This window comes from Chiloscyllium plagiosum, unplaced genomic scaffold, assembly GCF_037043375.1.
Source record: "Chiloscyllium plagiosum isolate Xiang-an unplaced genomic scaffold, Cpla_swu_hap1 HiC_scaffold_1, whole genome shotgun sequence".
In the NCBI taxonomy this organism is placed as follows: domain Eukaryota; kingdom Metazoa; phylum Chordata; class Chondrichthyes; order Orectolobiformes; family Hemiscylliidae; genus Chiloscyllium; species Chiloscyllium plagiosum.
The window spans coordinates 58,735,874-58,759,287 of NW_028270139.1; the positions used below are offsets into that span (position 1 = coordinate 58,735,874).

At 42.4% G+C, this 23,414-nt stretch overlaps 1 protein-coding gene across 6 annotated transcripts in view; it reads left to right on the plus strand.

Moving 5' to 3' along the window:
- The first annotated feature begins 5,747 nt into the window (after positions 1-5,747).
- Positions 5,748-23,414, plus strand: part of pcdh7b (protocadherin 7b) — a 393,944-nt gene continuing 376,277 nt past the window's right edge. For 5 of the 6 annotated variants that reach the window (XM_043693476.2, XM_043693499.2, XM_043693486.2 and 2 more), the window contains exon 1: positions 5,748-8,917. In XM_043693476.2, the coding sequence (XP_043549411.2) occupies positions 5,795-8,917 (3,123 nt within the window). In that variant the 5' untranslated portion in view covers positions 5,748-5,794. Of the gene's footprint in view, positions 8,918-14,610; positions 14,731-23,414 lie in introns of those variants that run through there. The other variant, XM_087987038.1, reaches the window with a different exon arrangement.

Here is a 23,414-nt window from a genome sequence, read left to right on the forward strand (position 1 = left end):
TCAACAGTGTTGTTTTTTTAAGGAACCTTTGCAGTGGGTGCCACACCAATGAGTGTTATCAGCATGCAGTTCTGAATTGTGGAATGTGAAATTTAAGTTTTCCAAAAGTATATTTTATTTCTAATATTTGTAAAAGTACATTGCGTTATCAAAATTGACATTATGAAAAAATCAAATTAATTGAATACAATGCTGTGCATTTCTCCCCATATTTTTAATTACCATTAATACTTATGAACTTCAGTGGTTAGCACTGCTGCCTCACAGTGCCAGAGACTCGGGTTCAATGCCTGTGTAGAGTTTGCACATTCTCCCCGTGTCTGCGTGGGTTTCCTCTGGGTGCTCCGGTTTCCTCCCACAGTCCAAAAATTGCAGGTTAGGTGAATTGGCCAAGCTAAATTGCCCATAGTGTTAGATGGATTAGTCAGGAGTAAATATAGGAGGAGGTGGGTTTCTCTTCGGAGGGTCGGTATGGACTTCTTGGGCCGAAGGGCCTGTTTCCACACTGTAGGTAATCTAATCTAAAAAAGCTTTGTTGTGTGTTGAACATACAGCCTGAAGGGTTTACCCCATTTCCAGGCCTTTGGTAAACTATGGCTGAAAAGCCTCAAAGAGTGACCTCTTTGCCTTTGAATGGCCGCCCCAAATTTTACTTTACAGCTCAGCACATATTAGTGATTCTTAGAATGTGCCAGTCGGCATTTTGTCATGGTCAACTCTTTGCACTGGACAGCTATAAAGTTCCAGGGAGACCACAGAATTTTTTTCCCAAGAGTTTATGGTCCTTGTGTGCAGTTGATATTTATCTTGGTGTGTATTTTTTGGGAGCAGCTATGGGGCAGAGTTCTGGATCATTCAGCTGTTTGGGATAGGCTTCAACAAAATGCCATTGCATTACTTTTCAGATCTTTTTTGTAATGGAACACTCCAGAAGAGGAAGACAACCATCTCTTCCTCACCACAGTTCCGTTGAAGAAAATATGTGAGACTCTAGATGTACAGGTAGAGAATTTATCCACTTCATCCAAACAGAAGGCTAGTTAGTATGGAAAATAGAAAATTCAGACCAGTGTGTGGGAATGTGCTGAAATGATAGTGTCCGAAAGATAACCTGCCATTAATTCTGAATTGTTCCTACAGCTGGGAGCAACATTAAAAATAAATGACCACAGCTTTACTTTTTAACACTGACAACCAAAATAAACAATAATTACAATACAAACCTATGTCAGCTAATTAAAACTAGCTAAGTGGAAACCAAGATTATAAAACAAAGAACTGTGGATGTTGGAGATCTGAAACAAACAAAAACTGAAACTGCTGGAGAAACTTAGTAAGTCTGGCAGGATTTTCTCTGCACAGAGGTTGCCAGGCCTGTTGAGGTTCTTCAGCAAATTCATTTGTTTCAGGAAGATTTATTTGTTAGTCATGGAAATGTATTGTGCTTGGTGGTTGATGCAAGTATTTATTTGAAATGCTATTCTAAATTGCAGCACATTGATATTTGTGTTTATAAACACAATTGCTATCATTGTTTTTCTGAATCTTCAGTAATTTAACTGATAATCCTTATTTTCTGTTTATTCTTTCAATGCTATGAAGACAAACAAATAAAACAGATTAGAAACAACCAAGACACAACACACTGCTAATCTAAAACATTCCTTTCCTATAAATAGTCTTCTTAAAGGTCAACTCCACCCTGCTTATAATTGCAGATAAGATACTTATAATTACGGGTAGGCTGAAATGTCATTTGTCAAGTTTCTATTTGTGCCGAACTGCAACGAAGAAAGCAAGTTGTATCAGATGTGTATTACCTGGTTTAGAGAGATCAAAACAATTTAATCGGTCATTCTCCCTTAGCACCTTTGCCAAAATAATATCAGATTTTTGGAAACAATAATTATCATCTCAATATTGTCTGTTAATTTCTCTCCCAATGTCACCAACTCTTTCTGGGTCTGGCTCCACAGAACTTGGAAACAATGAGAAATCATCAAATGGTCATTGTTCATGCGTTGCTCTAGACAATTAGTGTTGATGATTTTCAACAATATCATTGTGTGTCATGGTTTCATGGCCTGGTTTCACATATGCTTAAATACCATTTAAGTTTGTGATCATGACTCTGGACATGAGTGTGAATATGGAATTGAGGTACAGTGACCCAACTACTGAAACTGGCTAATTCAACCTAAGTTGTAAATCAATTTTGGACTCTACCAGAGAATACTATGTAATATGCAGTACTCCCAGCACATCAGTTTTCTTTCTTGGCCTGCGCAGGTTAATGTCACATGACAATGTTTTGCTTAATAAACCATCAGACATCTGAAATCTTAAAAAGATATTTTACTAATTTTGTTAAAAGGATAGCATATCAAAACAATTTATGTCATTTTAATTTAAAATATGTCAATTAATATTCGGTACATATAAATTGGAAAAAATGTGGGTATACAGAATATTATGCTATAGCTAGAACCCAACACTTGCATAGAGAGCGCAGTAGGAAGCAAAAACTATACTGCTAACTACTGATATCGATTTTAAATGCGGTGCAAGTGCTTAAGCAAGGCATCAAATCTGAGACATAAATGAAAGCACCCGCAAATGTATTAAGGTCTCTGACAATAGGAGCTTACTTGTGCAGTTAGAATGTTGCACACTGACACTCACGATTCCATTTTGCCAGTAACATTAGCCTTGTGCTCAACTGTAAGGACCCAACACAGGTGAAACTGCTCGCTGTAATAAACTGCATTGGAACCCGGTCAAAATTTACATACATCAGGTTCTAACAAGATTTTTTTCTCACATCAGGGCTGTATAGAATCTATATTGATTTAACTGCATAATGTGACCTTTCATCTTAAACTCGATTATATATAGAATGTCGTTGCTCACTGTTAATCGAAGACCGCAGACGTTGAAAATCCGATGTATTCGAACTCGTTTTGTGTTAGACACGAGCCACTCAAAAAACCTGTGTATTCCCTATTTAATTACAATTGCGATCCAAGGATGGTACCGCTTGCACATCCTGCCCAGAACTTTTCATGCATAAAAATCTAAATCTCACTAAAAGTTTCTTTGAAATGCAAACGAGGGGACTGAATGTAAGAGTCTGAACCGATTAGCAGCATCACGAACCACGCTGACAGATTGCTTCACACAATAATCAACCTGCTCCCCGACACCCCAACCCTCCCTGCTACACGGAGACAGTCCACCCTAAAATACAATTATCGTAAGAGGTGTAAAACATATGCTGATTTCTAAACTGCAGTTCGCCAAGTTGATTGTTTTCCCTTTCTCCTATTTTCCCATATTCTCTCTCTGCAGCTCTTGTTCTCAGCAGCGTGTTTTTTTTTTCGCTCTCTCTGCCCCTGCCTCTGTCATCGCTTTCTGGCTGTCACCAAGTGCTGTCCCACGCCTACCCGCGCAGGCGCTGCTCATTGCTGCCGCAGACTGGCTGCGGTCCGTGCGGTTGCTCCAACTCAGTTCAGCAAAAGCGGGGGAAGACAGCAGGCAAGTTTCATCCAGCAAAATCCGATGTCCTCACAGCGCGCCTGCGAGCGCCTCCCGCTCTCCCACACTCTCTCTCTTAAAGAAGTCACCGCGGCGTTGCAGCATTCAGTTGCAAATTGCAAATACAGCACTTCCCCAATGTATACATAAAAAAGGGGTCTCCAGTCCAGTCAACTGGGCAGAAATGCGCCGGTTTCTCATTTTTAAAAAAAGTATATTGTCAAATATAGATTCAAATTCTAATTTTTCACAAATGAGAACAAGTCGCGAACGCAAAGGACAGCACGCCCTTTATCATGGTTGTAAGGAAAATATTTTTTAAAAATGTTTTTAACTCGCAGTCAACCTTGGTTGTATACACATACGAGCTTTTGCTGCCCCTACTCTGTCAGAATAAAAGACTGATTTTAAATCGTGCCTTCCCTCAAAGCTACAGAACGAGATGGAATTGTTGAAAAGATCGATCATGCAAAATATTTTCCAATTAAAATACTTCCGCAAAGAAAGGTTTAAACACCGAAGGTATCAAGGCACGTAGCCAAATGCGCACAGTTAGGAGAAAATAGGAAGATAATATCGAAAAGATGATAAGCTATCAAAAACGTTTAATAGGAAAAATAACGTTGCACTAAAGTAAGTGCAACGGCACGGGGGGGGGGGGGGGGGAAGCGACGAACGTAAAAGCAAGCAAATGAGGGAAGAGATGGATGATGTAGAAAGAGGAATCTCTGCATTTCCTGACCGCGCTTCAGTTCCTTTTCACTCGTGTAGGTGACGCTACCTCAAATGAGTCAGAAAACTCTCACATTCACCCACACTGAGCGGGACGGCATACAAAAGAGGGTGGGAGAGAGAAATCGGAACTATGCTGTTAACCTGAATTCCCAGCTTAACATCGCGCAGATATAAAGGGGAGGGGGGAAAGGAGCGGAATTTACAGATCTTCCAACCCGAGGGAGAGAAAAGAACATTATTACATTCACTCCTTTATAGACTCCAATCCTCCGAGAAGCATCGGCGTTTGGAGTCAGGGTTGCGCTGTAACCTGCAGCTACTTTCGGAATACAGAAGGCTGAATTGTACGGGGAGAGAAAGACAAACCCAACTTCAACTGCAGGAATAGCAATGAACTACTCAGCAGACCACGACTAATCGAATAACAAGGAAGGACTTTTTTTCTCTCTCTCAGAGAAGGATTCAGCACCACATAAAGGACTGCGTCAGGGAGCTGAGATACACTTAGGGGACTGGAATAAGAAAACTTGCCGTTGTCAAAAGTACTGCATCATATTCAGTCTTCAGTTGGGGATTTTTTTGAACATTCAACTACTCGGACCCGATCCAGAAGGAAGACGTCGTTTGTTTTAAAGGTCCGCATCGTGAAATCAGTTTGCTCTCATTCGGATTCCCGTTGTATCAACTAGGATTTCCCTGTCCACGTTCAGTCCAGAGGAGTATCTGCATTTAGACGCAGCTTGGCAGCTCAGCCCTTTTTGTACAGCTCTCCGGGTTCAATACGAAAGTCATTACCGGCAACCTTTATTCTGCGGGACTCTGCTCGTCGAACGCGAGGAAACGGATCGCGTTCGCAATCATTTAACAAGCCCCCCCCCCCCCCCCCCGCCATATCAACTTTCTGACGGCTTCCAGACCTTTTGTCTTCCGCTGCTCTGCAGAGGAACAGCAGCGCCTGGAGTCAATTCGGACGGTCGGAGAGAGAAAGGGGGGAGATTGAGAAGGGGAAGAAAAAGATAGGGGAGAGTGTGAAGGAAAAGGCTGCAATAGTAAGGTTGGGGCAGTCCGGTTGCAGCACACACACACACACAGAGTCCAGCGAGCAGCAGCATGCAGGTAAAGAAGCACTAACTGCGGATTGCAGGGCAAACTTGGAACAACGTGACCCAAGAAGCACGTCCGAAAGCACTAGCGGATTCAGGTGATCAATTCGACTCAGCGCTGTTTCTTCACCTTCGTTTGGGCTGTGGCTGCGAAGCCGGCGATCTCTCGACCGAGAGCAAGAGTTGAGCCGGTCTCCGAAGGATGTTCCAGCGGGGGGAGGGTGGGGGGCAAGACAGAAGGGAAAGGGAGCCAGGGAACTGAAGCGATGTGTGCGAGGCTAGCCCCGTCACTTCAGTGAGTATTTGGAGACGGACGGACAGCTGTCAGCCCTCCAAAGTCGGGAGAGATTCCAACCCCCGCTTTGGCCGAGGAAGAAGAAGAATAATAAAGAAGAGAAATAACGAGAGGGAAAGAGAGAGACATGACTTTCTGCTTCCCGCTGCTGCTGTTCGTGCGGACCGCCGCGGTGCTGGCGAGCGCCAAGCAGGCTCTCCGGTACCGGATCACCGAGGAAGGACCGGCCGACGTGCGGATCGGTAACGTGGCCAGCGACCTGGGCATCGTGGCGGGCTCGGGCGAGGTGACTTTCAGCCTGGAGTCGGGCTCCGAGTACTTCAAGATCGACAACATCACCGGCGAGCTGAGCACCACCGGGCGCCGCACCGACCGCGAGAAGCTGCCGCAGTGCCAAATGATCTTCGACGAGAACGAGTGCTTCATCGACTTCGAGGTGTCGGTGATCGGGCCGGCCCAGAGCTGGGTGGACCTGTACGACGGCCGCGTGGTGGTGCAGGACATCAACGACAACACGCCGAGCTTCCCGTCGCCGGTGCTCACCCTGACCGTGGAGGAGAACCGGCCGGTGGGCACCCTCTACCTGCTGCCCACCGCCACCGACCGCGACTTCGGCACCAACGGCATCGAGAGGTACGAGCTGCTGGTGCCCGAGGAGAGCTCCGGGCCCGGGGGGGAGGCAGGCCGGAGAGCAGGGGGCACCAACGGCAGCCCCGAGGCCCGCGGCAACAACGGCGGCAGCGTCTTCGAGCTGCAGGTAGCCGACACCCCGGACGGCGACAAGCAGCCGCAGCTGATCGTCAAGGGCGCCCTGGACCGGGAGCGGCGGGACTCGTACGAGCTGAGCCTGAGGGTGAGGGACGGCGGCGACCCCCCGCGCTCCTCGTCCGCCCTGCTGCGGGTGCTCATCTCGGACGTGAACGACAACAGCCCGCGCTTCGAGCGCGGCCTGTACGAGGCCGAGCTGGCGGAGAACAGCCCGCCCGGCACCCCGGTGCTGCAGCTGCGCGCCTCCGACCTGGACGCGGGCGTCAACGGCCAGATCGAGTACGGCTTCGGCGCGGCCACCGAGGCGGTGCGGCGCCTGCTGCGGCTCGACGAGGCGACGGGCCGCCTGACGGTGCTGCACCGGCCCGACCGCGAGGAGCTGAGCCAGCTGCGCTTCACGGTGACCGCCAGGGACCGCGGGCAGCCCGCGCGCACCGACCGCGCCACCGTCTCGCTCCGGGTCCGCGACCAGAACGACAACGCGCCGCGCGTCGACATCCGCAAGATCGGCCGCATCGTGCTGCGGGACGGCGTGGCGCAGGTGGCCGAGGACGTGCTGGTCGACACCCCGGTGGCGCTGGTGCAGGTCTCCGACCGGGACCAGGGCGAGAACGGCGCGGTCACCTGCACCGTGGTGGGCGACGTGCCCTTCCAGCTGAGGCCGGCCGGCGGGGGCGGGGGGGATGGTGGCGGTGGCGGCGGCGGGGAGGCGGCCGACGGCGAGCAGAGGGCCCGCAAGTACTTCCTGCACACCTCGGCGCCCCTGGACTACGAGGCGGCCCGCCAGTACACGGTGGCGATCGTGGCGGTGGACTCGGGCAGCCCGAGCCTGTCCGGCAACAACTCGCTGCTGGTCCGGGTCACCGACGTCAACGACAACCCGCCCGTCTTCCCGCAGCCGCTGGTGCGGGTCTCGGTGGCGGAGAACAACCGGCCCGGGGAGGCCGTGGCCTCGGTGCGCGCCTCGGACGCCGACGACGGCAAGAACGCCGAGGTGGCCTACTCGCTGGAGCCGTCCCCGGGGGGAGCCGGGGGAGCGGGAGGCCTGTTCTCCATCGACCCGCTGAAGGGAGACATCGTGGCGAACGCGGTGCTGGACCGGGAGCAGACGGAGCGCTACGAGTTCGTGGTGCTGGCCCGGGATAAGGGCAGCCCCAGCCTGCAGGGCAGTGCCACCGTGCTGCTGCGGGTCACCGACACCAACGACAACGAGCCGCGCTTCATGCAGGACGTCTTCACCTTCTACGTGAAGGAGAACCTGCCCCCGCACAGCCCGGTCGGCATGGTGACCGTCATGGACGCCGACCAGGGCAGCAACGCCGAGCTCACGCTGCGGGTCCAGGAGGACGGCGGCATCTTCTCGATCGACAACGACACCGGCACCATCTACTCCACCGTGTCCTTCAACCGGGAGCAGCAGACCAGCTACTCCTTCAAGGTGAAAGCGGTGGACGGCGGGGAGCCCCCCCGGTCCTCGACCGCCATGGTGTCGCTCTATGTCATGGACGAGAACGACAACGCGCCGACCGTCACCTTCCCGAAGAACGCCTCGTACACCGTGCTCCCCCCTTCCAGCAACCTGCGCACGGTGGTGGCTACCGTCCTGGCGACCGACCGAGACACTGGCATCAACGCTGACCTCAACTACAGCATCGTGGGGGGGAACCCCTTCAAACTTTTCGAGATTGACTCAGCCAGCGGTGTGATCTCCCTGGTGGGAAAGCTCACTCAGAAGCACTATGGACTGCACCGGTTGATAGTGCAGGTTAATGACAGTGGGCAGCCCTCACAGTACACCACCGCAATGGTCCATGTGTTCGTCAACGAGAGTGTTTCAAACGCTACGGTCGTGGAAGCACAGATAGCCCGAAGTCTTCGCACTTCCTTGAAGCAAGATATTGCAGGTGATCCAAATTACGAGATGAGCAAGCAACGACTGAGCATTGTTATTGGGGTGGTTGCTGGTGTCATGACAGTGATTTTAATCATCCTGGTCGTGGTCTTGGCGAGGTACTGCAGACCCAAAAAATCCAAGAATGGCTATGAGGCAGGAAAAAAGGATCCAGAAGACTTTTTCACCCCCCAGCAACACGACAAGTCGAAGAAACCCAAGAAGGACAAAAAGAACAAAAAGTCCAAACAACCTCTGTACAGCAGCATTGTGACTGTGGAAGCATCAAAACCAAATGGACAGAGATATGACAGTGTGAATGAGAAACTTACAGAGAGCCCTGGCATGGGTCGCTATCGTTCCATGAATGGCGGACCTGGGAGCCCTGACCTCGGTAGGCATTACAAATCTAGCTCCCCATTGCCAACGGTTCAGCTTCACCCCCAGTCACCTACTGCAGGGAAGAAACATCAGGCAGTGCAAGAACTACCACCTGCTAACACCTTCGTAGGGACAGGTGACAACATCTCAATTGAATCAGACCATTGCTCTGAATACAGCTGTCAGATAAATAACAAGTACAGCAAGCAGGTAAGAAGCAATAATTACCAAAGCAATGTCTAAATGTAGTTTAGGAGGGAGAAATCATCAGTATGAATGCAGAATAATATCATGCATTTTTAACATGCACATATACTTTGTAATGATGTATGCACATTCAGAATTGATTTTCTGTAAAATCGTAATGTTGAATGTTGAAAAATAGACTGAGAAACATGTCGAACCTTGGATGAAGAAGTTTTCAATTATTTAAATCCTAACTGGGAATAAATGTAACAACTATGTAGTTCTTTTAAAAATTCATTTACATTGCAAAGCCAACACAGAACTGTACATAATCAGCCAGTTAGGATTGTGCATTTTGGGTAATTGAGCTTTTGTGATGTCACTGCACTAATCCTCCTCTTTCTCCCCTCTCTCTGAACCAAAATGAATTACCTGTGCAACGTCAGTTGCTCACAGATCTATTTCACGGTGACAACTAAATTGAAGTACATTCATGTTCAGTTAGTATTTGCATAGTGCGAGATAAGCAGATAAAATAAAATCTATTGGTCTTTTTGGTGTCAGTATTTGCGACATCAACATTTTGCCAAATGTCAATTATGAGTGGCAAAATTCAGATGTTGCAAATGTCACTTGAAAATAAATCCCCAGAGCTCTTCTTTACATGCATGGCTTGATGTCTTTACCTTGATATGAATCACTAAAACAGCTTTGGTAGCTACACTGTAGCAAATCAAATACTCTTCTAGAACTGGAGTCCATGTACAGTGGCAATCACATGTTACAGTTGTGCATCTATTCCTACTAAAATATAGAAGACTTTTACTTATTTAAATGACTAAAAGTAATAAGACTGTTAGTGATGAATGAGATCAGGCACACATGATAGTCTTTGAGAATGTCCATTTATTGTAAAGTAATTTTCTAAAACTTCAGTAATATGGCGTTTAAAGTTTTATTTTAAATGTCTAAAAATATAGGTTTTACTTGTTTAACTTTTGATATATTAATATTACTGCAAACTTCAAAGTATACAAACAGGTTTAGTATTACATTTCTTTGCAACTTTCTGGGAACATGTTGAATCTAATTGATATGTAAAATTACAATCCTAGACTATTCTAACGGTGATAAACATCTGAACACCATTGTGAAAACAATTTGAAGTAGAACTCTGAGAGCATCCCGAGGCAATACGTTTAAAATCCTTATTACCTTTACAATAAACTATGACAGGTCATAGCTCGACCCTTTTTTTTACAAATACGTGTTGAATGATCGGTATTCTCTCCCCAAAATAGTAAAACAGGCTAAACAATTTTCTGATTATTGTGCCTATTCTAAGTGTGTGTGATGAATGAAATGTCACAATGGTTGCATATATTCTTCCATGATAGATACTCTGATGCATTTGGAACTAATTAAATGGAAGGCATGTTTTGTTTCTTGTGTACAATCACCAAAGCTTAGCCGCATCAGAAACTTGCATTTTCTATTTATTAATTCAGTACGGGAATGTAGAATTGGAGTTAAGCTTGGACAAAACAGCAAGGTTTGCACACTGTATTTGGTGTAAATGATAGTTTTTCTTGCTATCTACCTACTCTGGATGAAATATGTTTAATACTTTGTTTTCATGAAGTTAAAAAAATATGCTGAGCTGTGCTTTTGTGGCAGAAAAAAATAAATATCAATATAATGACAATAGCTTCAAGTCAAGATAAAAATATACTCACATAAATTATAACTTCAGGCTATTGATATGTATTTGTATTTTGTGTCCTATTCTTCAATATTAAGCAACTCCTCATTCAAGTAAATTATCTGTGAATCATCGTTCTGTTCAGGTTATCTTGGTCTGTGTATTTTTGAGAGATTGTCAGCGTAATAAAAGGCTATGTATACTTTCCCATATATTTACTCAAGAGCTAGAATTAAAGAAGATGCTAAAGTCAACGAATGATATTTATACTGAAGCTTAAGAAACCCAATCTGTTTCAAATATTCCATGTAAATTTCTATTAGCATTCATGGCAGAAATAAAAAAAATACATATTCCAAATTAATTCTGAAAATAAACAATGAACATTGTCATTTATCATTATAAATGCCTTTACAATGAGATAAATAATAGTATTCAAATCTGTCTTAACCAAGTGTGGAGGAAGTTGAAGGTAATTAGACAAATGAGATTTTTAGGCAGCTGAGCATCTCTGTTGTTTGATATGGATTTCTTTGGATGCAAGTCAAATGAAACAACAATTTACAATTCTGCTATCTCACTGTGGAACGCACATCAATGAGCCATTGGCTTTGTTGATAATATCTTCAGCATTTTGATCTTTATTAATTTTATGCATCTTTTCAATTGAACCAAAGTTAAATTATAGTTAATTGAAGTCTGAGAGGATCTTTAATTAATCTATTTCTTATTCATGTTTCACTACCTGTAACAGTGCTTCATCATAGATGAAGGTGGAAAACATATTTTCATATCTGTTGTGATATTGTGCTTGTGTGACCTGGGTGTAAAAGTACACTTTAACTAACTTTAGGACACTGGATTCATTGTAAAACACATTGGAGAAAGCTGTGCCTGACTGCATAGAGGTGTGGTTCCATTTGATTGTTTTTGCCATCTTCCTGCTTATGACTGTGTGAAGTGGAATTTAAATTTACCCATCATATATTCATATTTAGCTATTTAAAGCCATGACCATAAACATGTGTCTGTAAATAATTAAATTTGATATCTTTCAACTTTAAAATCCACATCTAATTATTGAGATACACTTCAAGGAACTTGTAGTTGAGAATTGAGGAACTTAGCCTCAGAACGTAGTTGAGCGCACAATGTACAAACCTTAAAAATGTGTCAGTACCAAGTTTTGTTCATGTCTTGCAACTGAAGAAAGCCATTTAATAAACCTTCAATGGAGTGTGAGCAAAGAGTAAATGAATTATACATGTTGGCCTTTGCATGCTAATGCTGTTGTGTTACAGTGGTAGTGTTTCTACCTTTGAGCCAGGAGATGTGGATTCAAATCCCACCTGTTCTAGAGGTATGTCATAACATTGCTGAGTAGGTTGATTAGAAAATAGGTTATAATACAGCTAATTGTCTCAGACTGTGATTTGTGGAATGCAGTTTTCAGTGGACAGCATATCACTGTTGATCTTGCTAAGTCAGCAGTAAAGTATTTTGTGTGTGCATTCCTGGTCCCAAGAATAAAGATCTGCTTCTTGGTTGACATTTTAGATAGTCAGCTTTCTTTTTACGTTAAACATTTTGAAGTGTGAGCACTCACCTGGGAAACTTTTAAAATGTATCTCTACACCTGTGTGGAATTATATTGCATACAATGTAACATTAAGCTAGTGTAAGAGAGCCTTCTGGAGGAGTTTCACACTTTTGCATTCACATTGATGCCCAAGTTACACGGCCATTTTTAAACTTGACGCATTTCCAAAACAGCATCAAGCAAATACAGAAGTAAAAGGTACATCCAGCAAATCATAGCTACTACAGTATTTACTGCTTGTTTAATAATATCCAGAAGATTTTTGACCCAGCTTAGGACAGTATTACTTGTATGCCAATTCAGTTAAGGCTGATGGCTGCCACACCCAGAAGAACAGGGATGTTTTAGTTGTGTTTAAAGAACATAGCAGCTTTCATGGCTAAATGCTAGTTCAGTAGTGACCAGAATTGTTGAATTTACAGATGACAAAGTTTATTCTTATTTGGATCCTTATATAGTTCTATTGCCAAACATTTCACTTTCTATTAAATTCAGTGTTGTCAATATATACAAAACAGTCGGCTTGATTTTTTGATTTTGTTTCTTTCGATTCCAGAAAGAGTGTGAATAATGTGTAAAAGTACTTGCATGTGCTCATTTTATTCTAAATTGGTTCTGTAATTAAAACAATGCAAACAACTGAGTACAGTGTCATTTTATTAGCAACAGAGAAATAACATTCAAAATATTCTATGCTTTCTTTTCCTTCTGTTGAAAACGTTATAACATGAAGCATGTACATTTCTAAAGGTATATCTAATATAAAAGGCCCAATAAAAGGCCTTTCTTTCATGTTTGCTTTACAAAATAAAAGTTCTAGAAAATTAAAGTAACAAATAATTGGTTGTTTTATATGGGTGTTTCATGTATTGGTCCGAATACCTCTTGATTGAAAATGAGATTGCATGTAAGACATGCTTAACTTTACCTAAAGGCAGCACAATTAATGTTCTTCAGATGGTTTAGTGGATGAATGCCTTTCGCCTAATTTAAATCACGTGGATTACAGTAATCGTATTCAGATTGGTTGCCCATGGTTCAGGCAGATAAAATTGATGGAATACCAAATAATAATAACTCCCTTAGGAGAAGGTATATTTGTATGTACACTAGGTTCATCTGTGATGTCATCCACTTTAAAATATTCAGCTGACTGGACAGAAAAATAGCTTATTGGCTAATGAAGTAGAGTAATTGCATAAATGATTGCAGTTGCAGTTCATAATTTCATTACATTGGTATTTCTTTCTCACTAATGCAATGATATTTTACTCACTTTTTCTTTCCCTCTTCCATATCTGTCTCATTCTTGTTTATGTTTATGATTTATGATTTGTGTGTATTTTATATCTTTTCATTTTTCTACATTTGTTTGTGTTTCTCTCTTTAAAATCATGATGGAATCACCTCCAGTCTTGCTTCCAATTGGCTTATTTATTTTATGATATCCAAAGACGTCATCTAAATGGAATTGGTGAAGCTTCATTTAAGCAAAATAAATAGAAAGCACTGGAAATGCTGCGTGTAATATAAACGCTTTATGTAATGCCTTTTATTTTACTACATTGAATGCAAAATCTTTAACAAGACAGCAATTTGCATATTTCACAACTAAGAATAGTAAAGATCGTACTAAACTGATTCAAAGCTCTGCACTACTTTGGAATCTTTATAACTTTGAAAATAAAGGATACATAAGCAAAAGAGCTACTACAGAGAGTGAAGTGCAATACGTGTAATTGGAAATAAATAATTAGTCAAACAAATATTTATAAATATAGTGAAATTAACTAATATGACCCTTAGTGTTATGTCTTTAGCTAGTACTGTGCAGATTTCATCATCATCCAAAAATAGTATTTTTTGTATTGACTTTTAGATAATATAAATTAAGTTTACACAAATTTAAAAGATTATCAGTACTTAGCTGGAAAAATAACACATATTACTTCGTCATATCCCATTTATGTGACCAAGCCTGCAACCCCCAGATCCCTTGAATGACTAAAAAAGTCAAATTGTGGAGGGTTCTTGTAATCTATGAAATAAAGTTTACAAAAATCAACAATGGCTTTGTCATCTGTCACATTTTGTGCAGGTTAGGTGAATTGGCTGTTCTGAAATTGTCATGGTGTTCATGAATGTGTGTTCAGGTAGATTAGTCATGGTAAATGTAGGGTAATGGGATTCAGTGGAGAGCTGGGTTTGGACAGTTGGTGTGAACTCGATGGGCTGAATGGCCTCCTTTTCCACTGTAGGTATTCTATTAGTCTATCTAACAAAAAAGAAGTAAACTCACCAATTTTTGAAGAGTAGAATATACCTTTGCAAGGAATAGCATCTCTATTTTATTCCTTATGTGAGAAAAAATTATTCCAATGAAAGCTTCTAAAATTGTGTTTTTCTTTGTTTTAGATTAGGCCTGAACAATTTATGAAAACACGTTTGAGTGATAAAATGACCTTTGATGCCAAAGAATAAGCAGATAATATTACAGTCCAGCATAAGAGCAAGCTGTGTTGCCTTACTACGCCAGGAATCTGGGTTCCATTCTAGCCTTGGGTGACTTTGTCGAGTTTGCATGTTCTCTGTGTGTTTGCATGGGTTTCCTCTGGGTATTTCAGTTTCCTCCCACAGTCCAAAGATGTGCAGGATAGATGAATTGGCCATGTTAAATTGCTCATAGTGTCCAGGGATGTTTAGGTTAGGTGGATTAGCTATGGGAAATGCAGGGTTATGGAGATAGGTTAGGAGGTTGGGTCTCATTGGAATGCTGTTTGGAAGGTTAGTGCAGACCTGATGGGCCAAATGACCTGTTTCCACAAGATAGAGTTCTGTGATTGTATGATTGTATGATTTTATGATGGAAGAATTGCCAACAGGTGGCATCACATTGTTGTAATTGCTACTTCATAGTTTCATTTTTAACAAACTGATTTCAGAAGCTTTCTTTTTTAAAAACATCTTTCGTAGCATGGTCAATGTCAATCAATGTAAATAAGCAAACTTTTACTTCAAGTCATTTTTTTTGATAGAAAATGACCATAGTCACAGGTCTGAAAGCAGCACTCCATGCATGTATTTGAATGGCATGTGTTAGTCTTTCTTTTCTTAAACTATATTCAATGCTGTCACTATGGCTGAGTGCTGTTATTACTGTGCTAGACAATGTAATGTAAAGATGAAACAGCTATACAATGATGCTCTGCTCTCTGAATTCAAACTGGTAATCACAGATAAATTATTTAATACTTAAAATATCTGTCTTTTTTTGTTCTTGTTTCAAGAACAAAATAATGAGAATTAGAGATCGAAGAAAGGAATGTAATATGGAGATTAGTATCATAATATTGTTAAGTAAAACCATCTTAAAGTGTGCTATATCCATATACACATAAATTACCTATTGTCTTTAAAGATGTAGCTGTAAAATAAAAAGATTTGTGTTTTTTTTGTACCTTTCACAACTATAGGACATACCAAATCACTTTACAACCAGAGTCATAGAGTCGTATAGCACGGAAATAGACCCTTCGGCTCAACTCGTTCATGCCGATTAGGTTTCCTAAACCAAACCACTCCTGTTTGCTTGCATTTGGCCCATATTTTTTGAAACTTTTCCTATCTATGTACTTGCTCAAATGTCTGTTCGATATTGTAAGTGTACCCGCCTCTACCACTTGCTCCAGGAGCTCATTCCATAGAAGCACTGTGTGAAAATGTTGGCCTTCAGGTTCTTTTTAAATCTTTCCCCTCTCAACCTAAAACTTTGCCCTTTAGATTTGGACTCCCCTATCCTGGGGAAAAGACCTTTTGCTCTTCACCTTATCTGCCCCTAATGATTTCATAAACCTTTATAAGGTCACCCGTCAGCTTCCTATACTCCAGAGACAAAGGTCCCAGCCTTATAACTCAAATCTGCTAGTCTCTGTAACATCATTGTAAATTTGTTTGCACCCTTTCCAGTTTAATAGTATGCTTCTGATAACAGGGCAACCAGCATTGTGTGCAGTCGTCCAGATGTAGCCTCACCAATGTCTTGTACAGCTGTAACACCATGTCCCATTGTACTCAGTGCTTTGACCAACAAAAGCAAGTGTGCCAAACATCTTCACCGCTCTATCTACCTGTGATGCCACTTTCAAGGAACTGTGTACCTGCACCCATCGTGCTCTCGTTTCGCCAACACTCCTTAGGCTCTAACACTAACTGTGGAAGTCCATCTTGGTTTGTCTTACCAAAATCCAACACTTCGCATTTAATTGAATTAAACTTCATCTTCCTATCCTGGACCCACTGGCCCAATTGATCAAGATCCCACTGTACTCTTAGATAACATTCTCACTATCTACAATGTCATCTGCAAATGCATCCAATTTGGTTTTTATTAATGATGAATAATAGTGGATCCTCCTGGCACAGCTGGTCACAGGCCTCTAGTGTGAACAGCAACCCTCTACCACCACCCTCTGTCTCCAACTTACAAGCCAACATGATAGCTCTCCCTAGATCCCATGTGATCTGACCTTACTAACCAGTCTACCATGCAGAACCTCATTGAAGGCCTTGCTGAAGTCTATGTAGTACAGACAAAAAAAAATGCAGATGCTGGAATCCAAAGTGGACAGGCAGGAGGCTGGAAGAACACAGCAAGCCAGGCAGCATCAGGAGGTGGAGAAGTCGATGTTTCGGGTATAACCTTTCTTCAGAATTGGGGATGGGTTTAGGGGGAGCTGCAGATAGAGAAGGTGGCAGGGACAGGGTGGTGAAGTGGGGAGAGGTGAAGACGGGTAGAGAGTACAGTTAGTACCTTCTACCTGTATTCACCTATTCTCACTTCACTACCCTGCCCCCACCATGCCCTTTATCGGCAGCTCCCCCTACATCTATACCCAGTCCTGAAGAAAGGTAACACCCGAAATGTCGAGTTTTCCACCCCCTGATGCTGCCTTGAGGTCTATGTAGTAAACATCTATCGCTCTGCCTTCATTGATCTTCTTGGTGACCTGTTCAAAAATTCAATCAAATTTATGATGCACAATTTTCCACGCACAAAGCCATGCTGACTATCCCAAATCAGTCCTTGCCTTTCCGAATGCATGGAGTTTCTGTCTCTCAGAATCCCCTCGAACAACTCACCACTGAAATTCTCACCGGTCTGGCTTTTCTTTGAAGCCTTTCTTAAATAATGGCCCAACATTAGCCACCCACCAGTCTTCCATCACCTTGACCATAGCTGTTGATGATACAGATATATCTGTTAGGAGCCCCACAATTGATTCCCTAGCTTAGAGTCATCGAGATGTACGGCATGGAAGCAGATCCTTTGGTCCAACTTGTCCATGTCGACCAAATATCCTAGCCTAATCTAGTCGCATTTGCCAGCACTTGGCCCATATCCCTCTAAATCCTACCTATTTGTATACTCATCCAGATGCCTTTTAAATGCTGCAATTGTACGAGCCTCCACCACTTCCACTGACAGGTCATTCCATACATGCACCACCCTCTGTGTGAGAATGTTGCCCCTTAGGTCCCTTTTATATCTTTCACCCTAAACCTATGCCCTCTTGTTCTGGTCTCCCCCCCCCAGGGAAAATACCTTGTCTATTTATGCTATCCACGCCCCTCATGATTTTATAAACCTCTATAAGGTCACCCCTCAGCCTCTGACGCTCCAGGGAAAACAGCCTCAGCCTGTTCACCTCTCCCTATAGCTCAAATCCTCCAACCCTGGCAACATCCTTGTACATCTTTTTTGAACCTTTTCAAGTTTCACAACATCCTTCCAATAGGAAGCAGACCAGAATTTCATGCAATATTCCAAAAGTGGCCTAACCAATGTCCTGTACAGCCGCAATATGACCTCCCAACTCCTGTACTCCGTGCTCTGACCACTAAAGGAAAGCATGTCAATTGCCTTCTTCACTATCCTATCTACCTGTGACTCCACTTTCAAGGAGCTATGAAACTGCACTCCAAGGTCTCTTTGTTCAACAACACTCCCTCGGACCTTACCATTAAGTGTATAGGTCCTGCTCTTCCCATAATGACTTGGGATGCACTTGATTAGGTTCCAGGGATTTATCTACATTCATGCATTTTAATATTCCTACTTGTCCTCTTCTGTGACATGGACTGTCTTCAAGACAGTACTGTTTACTTCCCTGAATTCCCTAGCTTCCATGCCTTTCTCCATGGTAAATATTGATGAGAAATGTTCATTTAGGATCTCATTCATCTCCTATGGTTCCACATATAGACCATATAGCGACCTTGTTGATCTTTGAGGTGCTATTCTGTCCTTAGTTTGTCCTTATTATACTTGTAGAATCTCTTTGGATTCCTCTTTATTTATCTGTCAAAGCTATCAAATCTCCCCTTTTGCAGTACTGATTTCCCTCTTAAGTGTACTCCAACTCCACCAATACTTCTGAATAGATTCACTTGATCCCAGCTGCTGATACCTGGTCAATATCTCTGGTCATCCAGTGTTCAATACTGTCAACCTTGCCCTTCACACTCTTAGGAACATGCTGGCCCTGAACTCTTGATATCTTGAAAGTCTCCCACTTGCCAGATGTCCCATTTCCTCCAAATGGTCTCCCCCAATCAATGTTTGAAAGTTCTTGTCTAATACTATCAAAATTGCCCCAATGTAGAACTTTAACTTGTGGACCAGACCTATTCTTTTCCATAACTATGTTAAAACTAATAGAATTATGGTCACTGGTCCCAAAGTCCTCCCCTAATAGCATCTCAGGCCCTGCCTTATTTCCCAAGAGGAGGCCAAGATTTGCGCCTTATCTACTGCCATCTGCAATCTTCCTACATACTTCCTCCTCAATTTTCCACTTACTATTGGGGGACCTAGTACAATCCCATCAGAGTGATCACTTCCTGTTTCTCAGTTCGCCTCTTTGGATGATCGCACAGGAATATCTTAAGTATTATTATGATGTTTTCCCTGATCAAAAATGCAACTCGCCCCCTCACTTGGCTCCAGTTCTATCCTTCGTGTAGCATTTGTACCACGGAACTTTGAGCTACCTGTCCAGTCCCTACCTCGGCTATTATTCTGCAGTAGCTATAATATCCCAGTCTCATTTTTCTCAACCATGCCCTAAGTTCATCTGCCTGATCTGTCAGGCCTCTTGCATTAAAATAAATGCAGTTCAATTCATCAGTCTTCCGTCGTTCCCTGCCGTTCTCTTGCTTGCCTTGTCTATTTAACTTGGCCTCTTTAACATTTGTACAACCTCAACCTTCTCTTTTGTTTCACTGTTTAGTGTCCCACCCTCTTGCCAAACTAGTTTAAATCCTCCTGATATGCTCTTGCAAATGTCCCCACCAGGATTTTGGACCTCTTCCAGATCAGGTGTGATTCATCCTCTTGTACAGGTCATCTCTGCTCCAGAAGAGACCCTAATGATGCAAATAATCTGAATTCTTGTCCCTTGCACCAGGTCCTCAGCCACACATTGAACTGCCCTATCCTCCAATTCCTACTCTCACTTACTAGTGGCACCAATGGTAATACAGAGATTATTTCCCTTGAGGTCCAGCTTTTTAACCTCTTGCCTAACTTCATATATTGACTGTATCTATCGTTAGTACCAATGTCTGCAACAACCTCCAGCTGATTGTGCTCCCCTTTAAGCGTTTACCACAACTGTTCCGTGATATCCTTGACCAGCCATCAGGGAGGCAACATACTATCTTGGAGTCTCATTTGCAGCCACAGAAAACCCTCACTAGAGATTCCCCTATCACAATTGCTCACTTGGACTTTGCCATATCCTACTTTAGAGCAGAGCCAGTCTTGTGGCACAGACCTAGCTGCTGTTTTCCACTAATAGGTTATTCCCCTCAACAGTATCCAAAATAGAATACTTATTTGAGGGGGATAGCCATAGGAGACTCTGCACTACCTGCCTACCTCTCCTGGTGATCACCCATCTACCTGATTGAACCTGTGGTGTGACCACCTCTCTGAAGCTACTATCCCATTCTCTGCCTCCTGTATACTCCTCAGTGTGCTCAACTGCCACTCCCATGATCCAGGCAGTCTGAGATGATCTGAAGCTGGACACAAACCCCGAATGTCCTTTAGGGAAGGGAACTCCCATCCTTACCTGGTCTGGCCTACATGTGACTCCAACCCCACGCAATGTTGTTGACTCTGAACTGCCCTCTTAGGGATGGGCAATAAATGCTGGCCTAGCAAGTGATGTCCACATCCTGTGAATGAATTAAGAAAAAGACATAGTCACCAGTGATACTTGACTGCTCTCTGAGCTCCCACATCTGACAGGAGGAGCATACCACTTCACTGACTGCCATCTCTGTTCCATTTAACAACTAGTGTTCTTAAGAAAAAGAAATTCTTGCCTTTCCCTTATCTTGTTGCTGTTTGCCCTTCTCAGCAAAGCCCGGTATTTACGTAAGTCCACACATGGACCTACCGGCAGCTATTTGATCACAAAGCAGCTCCTCTTGAAAATGTCTTCTCCGCTAGGGACTACCTCCCTTCTATTCTTTGCCTGGTGGTTGCTGGTGAAGCTAACAACTCCTTACTGCCAACAGACTTTGTTAAGCCTTTTCCAATCTCTCATACTCCTCCTGATTGCTGCCTGGATGATCACTGGTGAAACCTCCTATTGGAATATGCATCATACTGCAGCTAGTCCATACACAGCAAACATTCACAAACACCAATATGATAATGATTGGAGAATTTATTTTTGTGACTACATTTTTTATCCTTTTATGGGATATAAGCATCACTGGCAGATCCCAAATTGTCCTGGAAAAGGTGATGGTGAGCTACTGTCTAACTTTGCGGTTTGCAATTCTAGAGGACTGTTCAAAAATCATTTCGGCCAGACAAGATAAAGACAGCAGATTTACTGACCTAAAAAGCATTTGTGATCCATATAGGTTTTTAAAACAATCCAATAGTTTCATTATTGAGCTGAGTTTTTTATCCATTCACTACTCACTGAGATTGTGCTGTCAAGCTATACTATTCCTGGAGTCAAAAAAGTTAAAATGCAACAAGGACACAATAAGTTTATGATCTACCTCTCTTCTCTACCCTGGTTGACAGAATGCACAGACCAGGTTTCAGTGTGGGACAAGAATTACTATTTATAAAAAGCATGTAGATGCTAGCTACAAGTAAATAGATATTAACCACTAGCATATAACAATATAAATTAATATTCTAATCCCAATAGAACCCTGCTCCCCCCCCCCCCAACATGGCCATAGACACACGCACATACACAGAGAGACAGTAATGCAAAAATTTATGTGAGGAGGGAAAATTTTGACACAAAAAGTTACTTGATTTTTGCTCATAAGAGTTGCTGAGTTGAATCTTTTTTTGCTGGTCAGAACACTGTTCCTCAGTTGTCCTTCTCTGGATGCTTGCATATTTTGCAAGAAAATGGTTTACTTTTTAAAATCGTCTCTGACTTATTATTTAAAAGTTAAAACTTGCAGCAACTATTAAATGAAGGATAAACTGTTTTTTGTCAGATTTAAAGTGGCTTATCGCAGAGAACAAAGAGAGAGCTCCTGGTAGGTAGAGACCTGATTGAAACCTTTGTCTGATTTCCAGCCCCAATCTGTTCACTTACCTGAGAATCAATCATATAGTTGTTAGTAGGTAGAAAGTCTTTGGTTTGTGGGCTAGTGACCAGTTACTGGTGACAATCAGCTTCTTGTTTGCAACTAAACTCCATTAGTTCACGGTTTGGAGATGCCTGTGTTAGACTGGGGTGTACAAAGTTAAAAATCATACAACACCAGGTTGTAGTCCAACAGGTTTATTTGGAAGCACGAGCTTTTGGTGCGCTGCTCCTTCATCGGTTGGTTGTGGAGTATAAGATTGTAAGACACAGAATTTATAGCAAGAGTTAAATTCTGTGTATTACAATCTTATACTCCACAACCACCTGATGAAGGAGCAGCATTCCCATTAGTTCACAGCATCTCAGCTCTCATTCATCTACAAATGTTACGTAATGTCTTGCTGTACAAACTGTTCACAATGAGTAGCAAGTTACTGGCTTTTAAATCATGCAGCAATCCTTAGTTTATTAAAAAGAGTTATTCTTCCAGTTCCATAATTTTAAAACACAAAAACAAAAAGGCACAGTTTTTACACAAGATTTGTTTTAAAAACAAAATCTGCACTGTGGCAGGATTTCAACTCATGTCTCCAGAAAGTTTGCCCATTCTTTTCTTTGTTGTTGCAATGCTGTGAAACAAGTTGTCATTCCGGGGCATTTTGCCATTCATAGTGTTTGTAAATGCACTTTATTCTTTTCATTTGGACTCGAAGTGCTGTGATATTCATGTCTCTACTTTGACAGTGGGGAATGCAAGAATCTTGGAGATGAAATAACAGTAGGTGGGATATAAGTTTGGATTGCATATTTCCTGAATGCAGACTGAGATGGACTTCAAGGTGGCAGGGATTGAAACACCTTTTTAATGGAATAGTATTTGCAAGGATCAACATGTTTCAGATTTTTATAGTTTCATCTAATTGGAATAAGTAGCCTTTTACCCGGACGAGGCATTTATCACTTTCAAAGTAAATAAAACATTAGGGAAGCTGTTAACCCCTGATTAAAAAAAAACTAAGCGTCAGGAACATTGTTGCATCTTGGTCTGTTCTCTCACATCTGTAAATTTCCATTTGCTTTAGAATTTTAAAAAAACTAGTTCAGGTTTACCTGAGCTAGTTATTTAAGATTCCAATAGACATTGATTCATGTTGAACTTAAATACCTCAAAAATAATTGTATTAATTGAAAGACAATTTGAATTTGAGCAATGCTCGGTATTATTTTTCAATGGCAGTAAATGATCTGCAATGACATTATAAAACAGCAATTCGTGGAATGACTAGTATTATGATGTAATTGGTGTAGTCAGCATTGTTACACTGGCAGTGGACCAATTTGCTCTATATTTGAGTTAGATCATGCTCTTTAATAAGTTTACCTAATTTAGATTTTAAAGACCCATTCCTATGACATATTTGGAATCAATTTTGGTGCAGCAGTAAATTAATCCACAGATCATAGGTTCGCAAAATAAATCCCAGCTTAAGTTAAATATATAAAACAGATATTAGGTATAAATACAGAATATAATTTTTAATAGAATTCCTACGGTGTGGAAACAGGCCATTTGGCTCAACA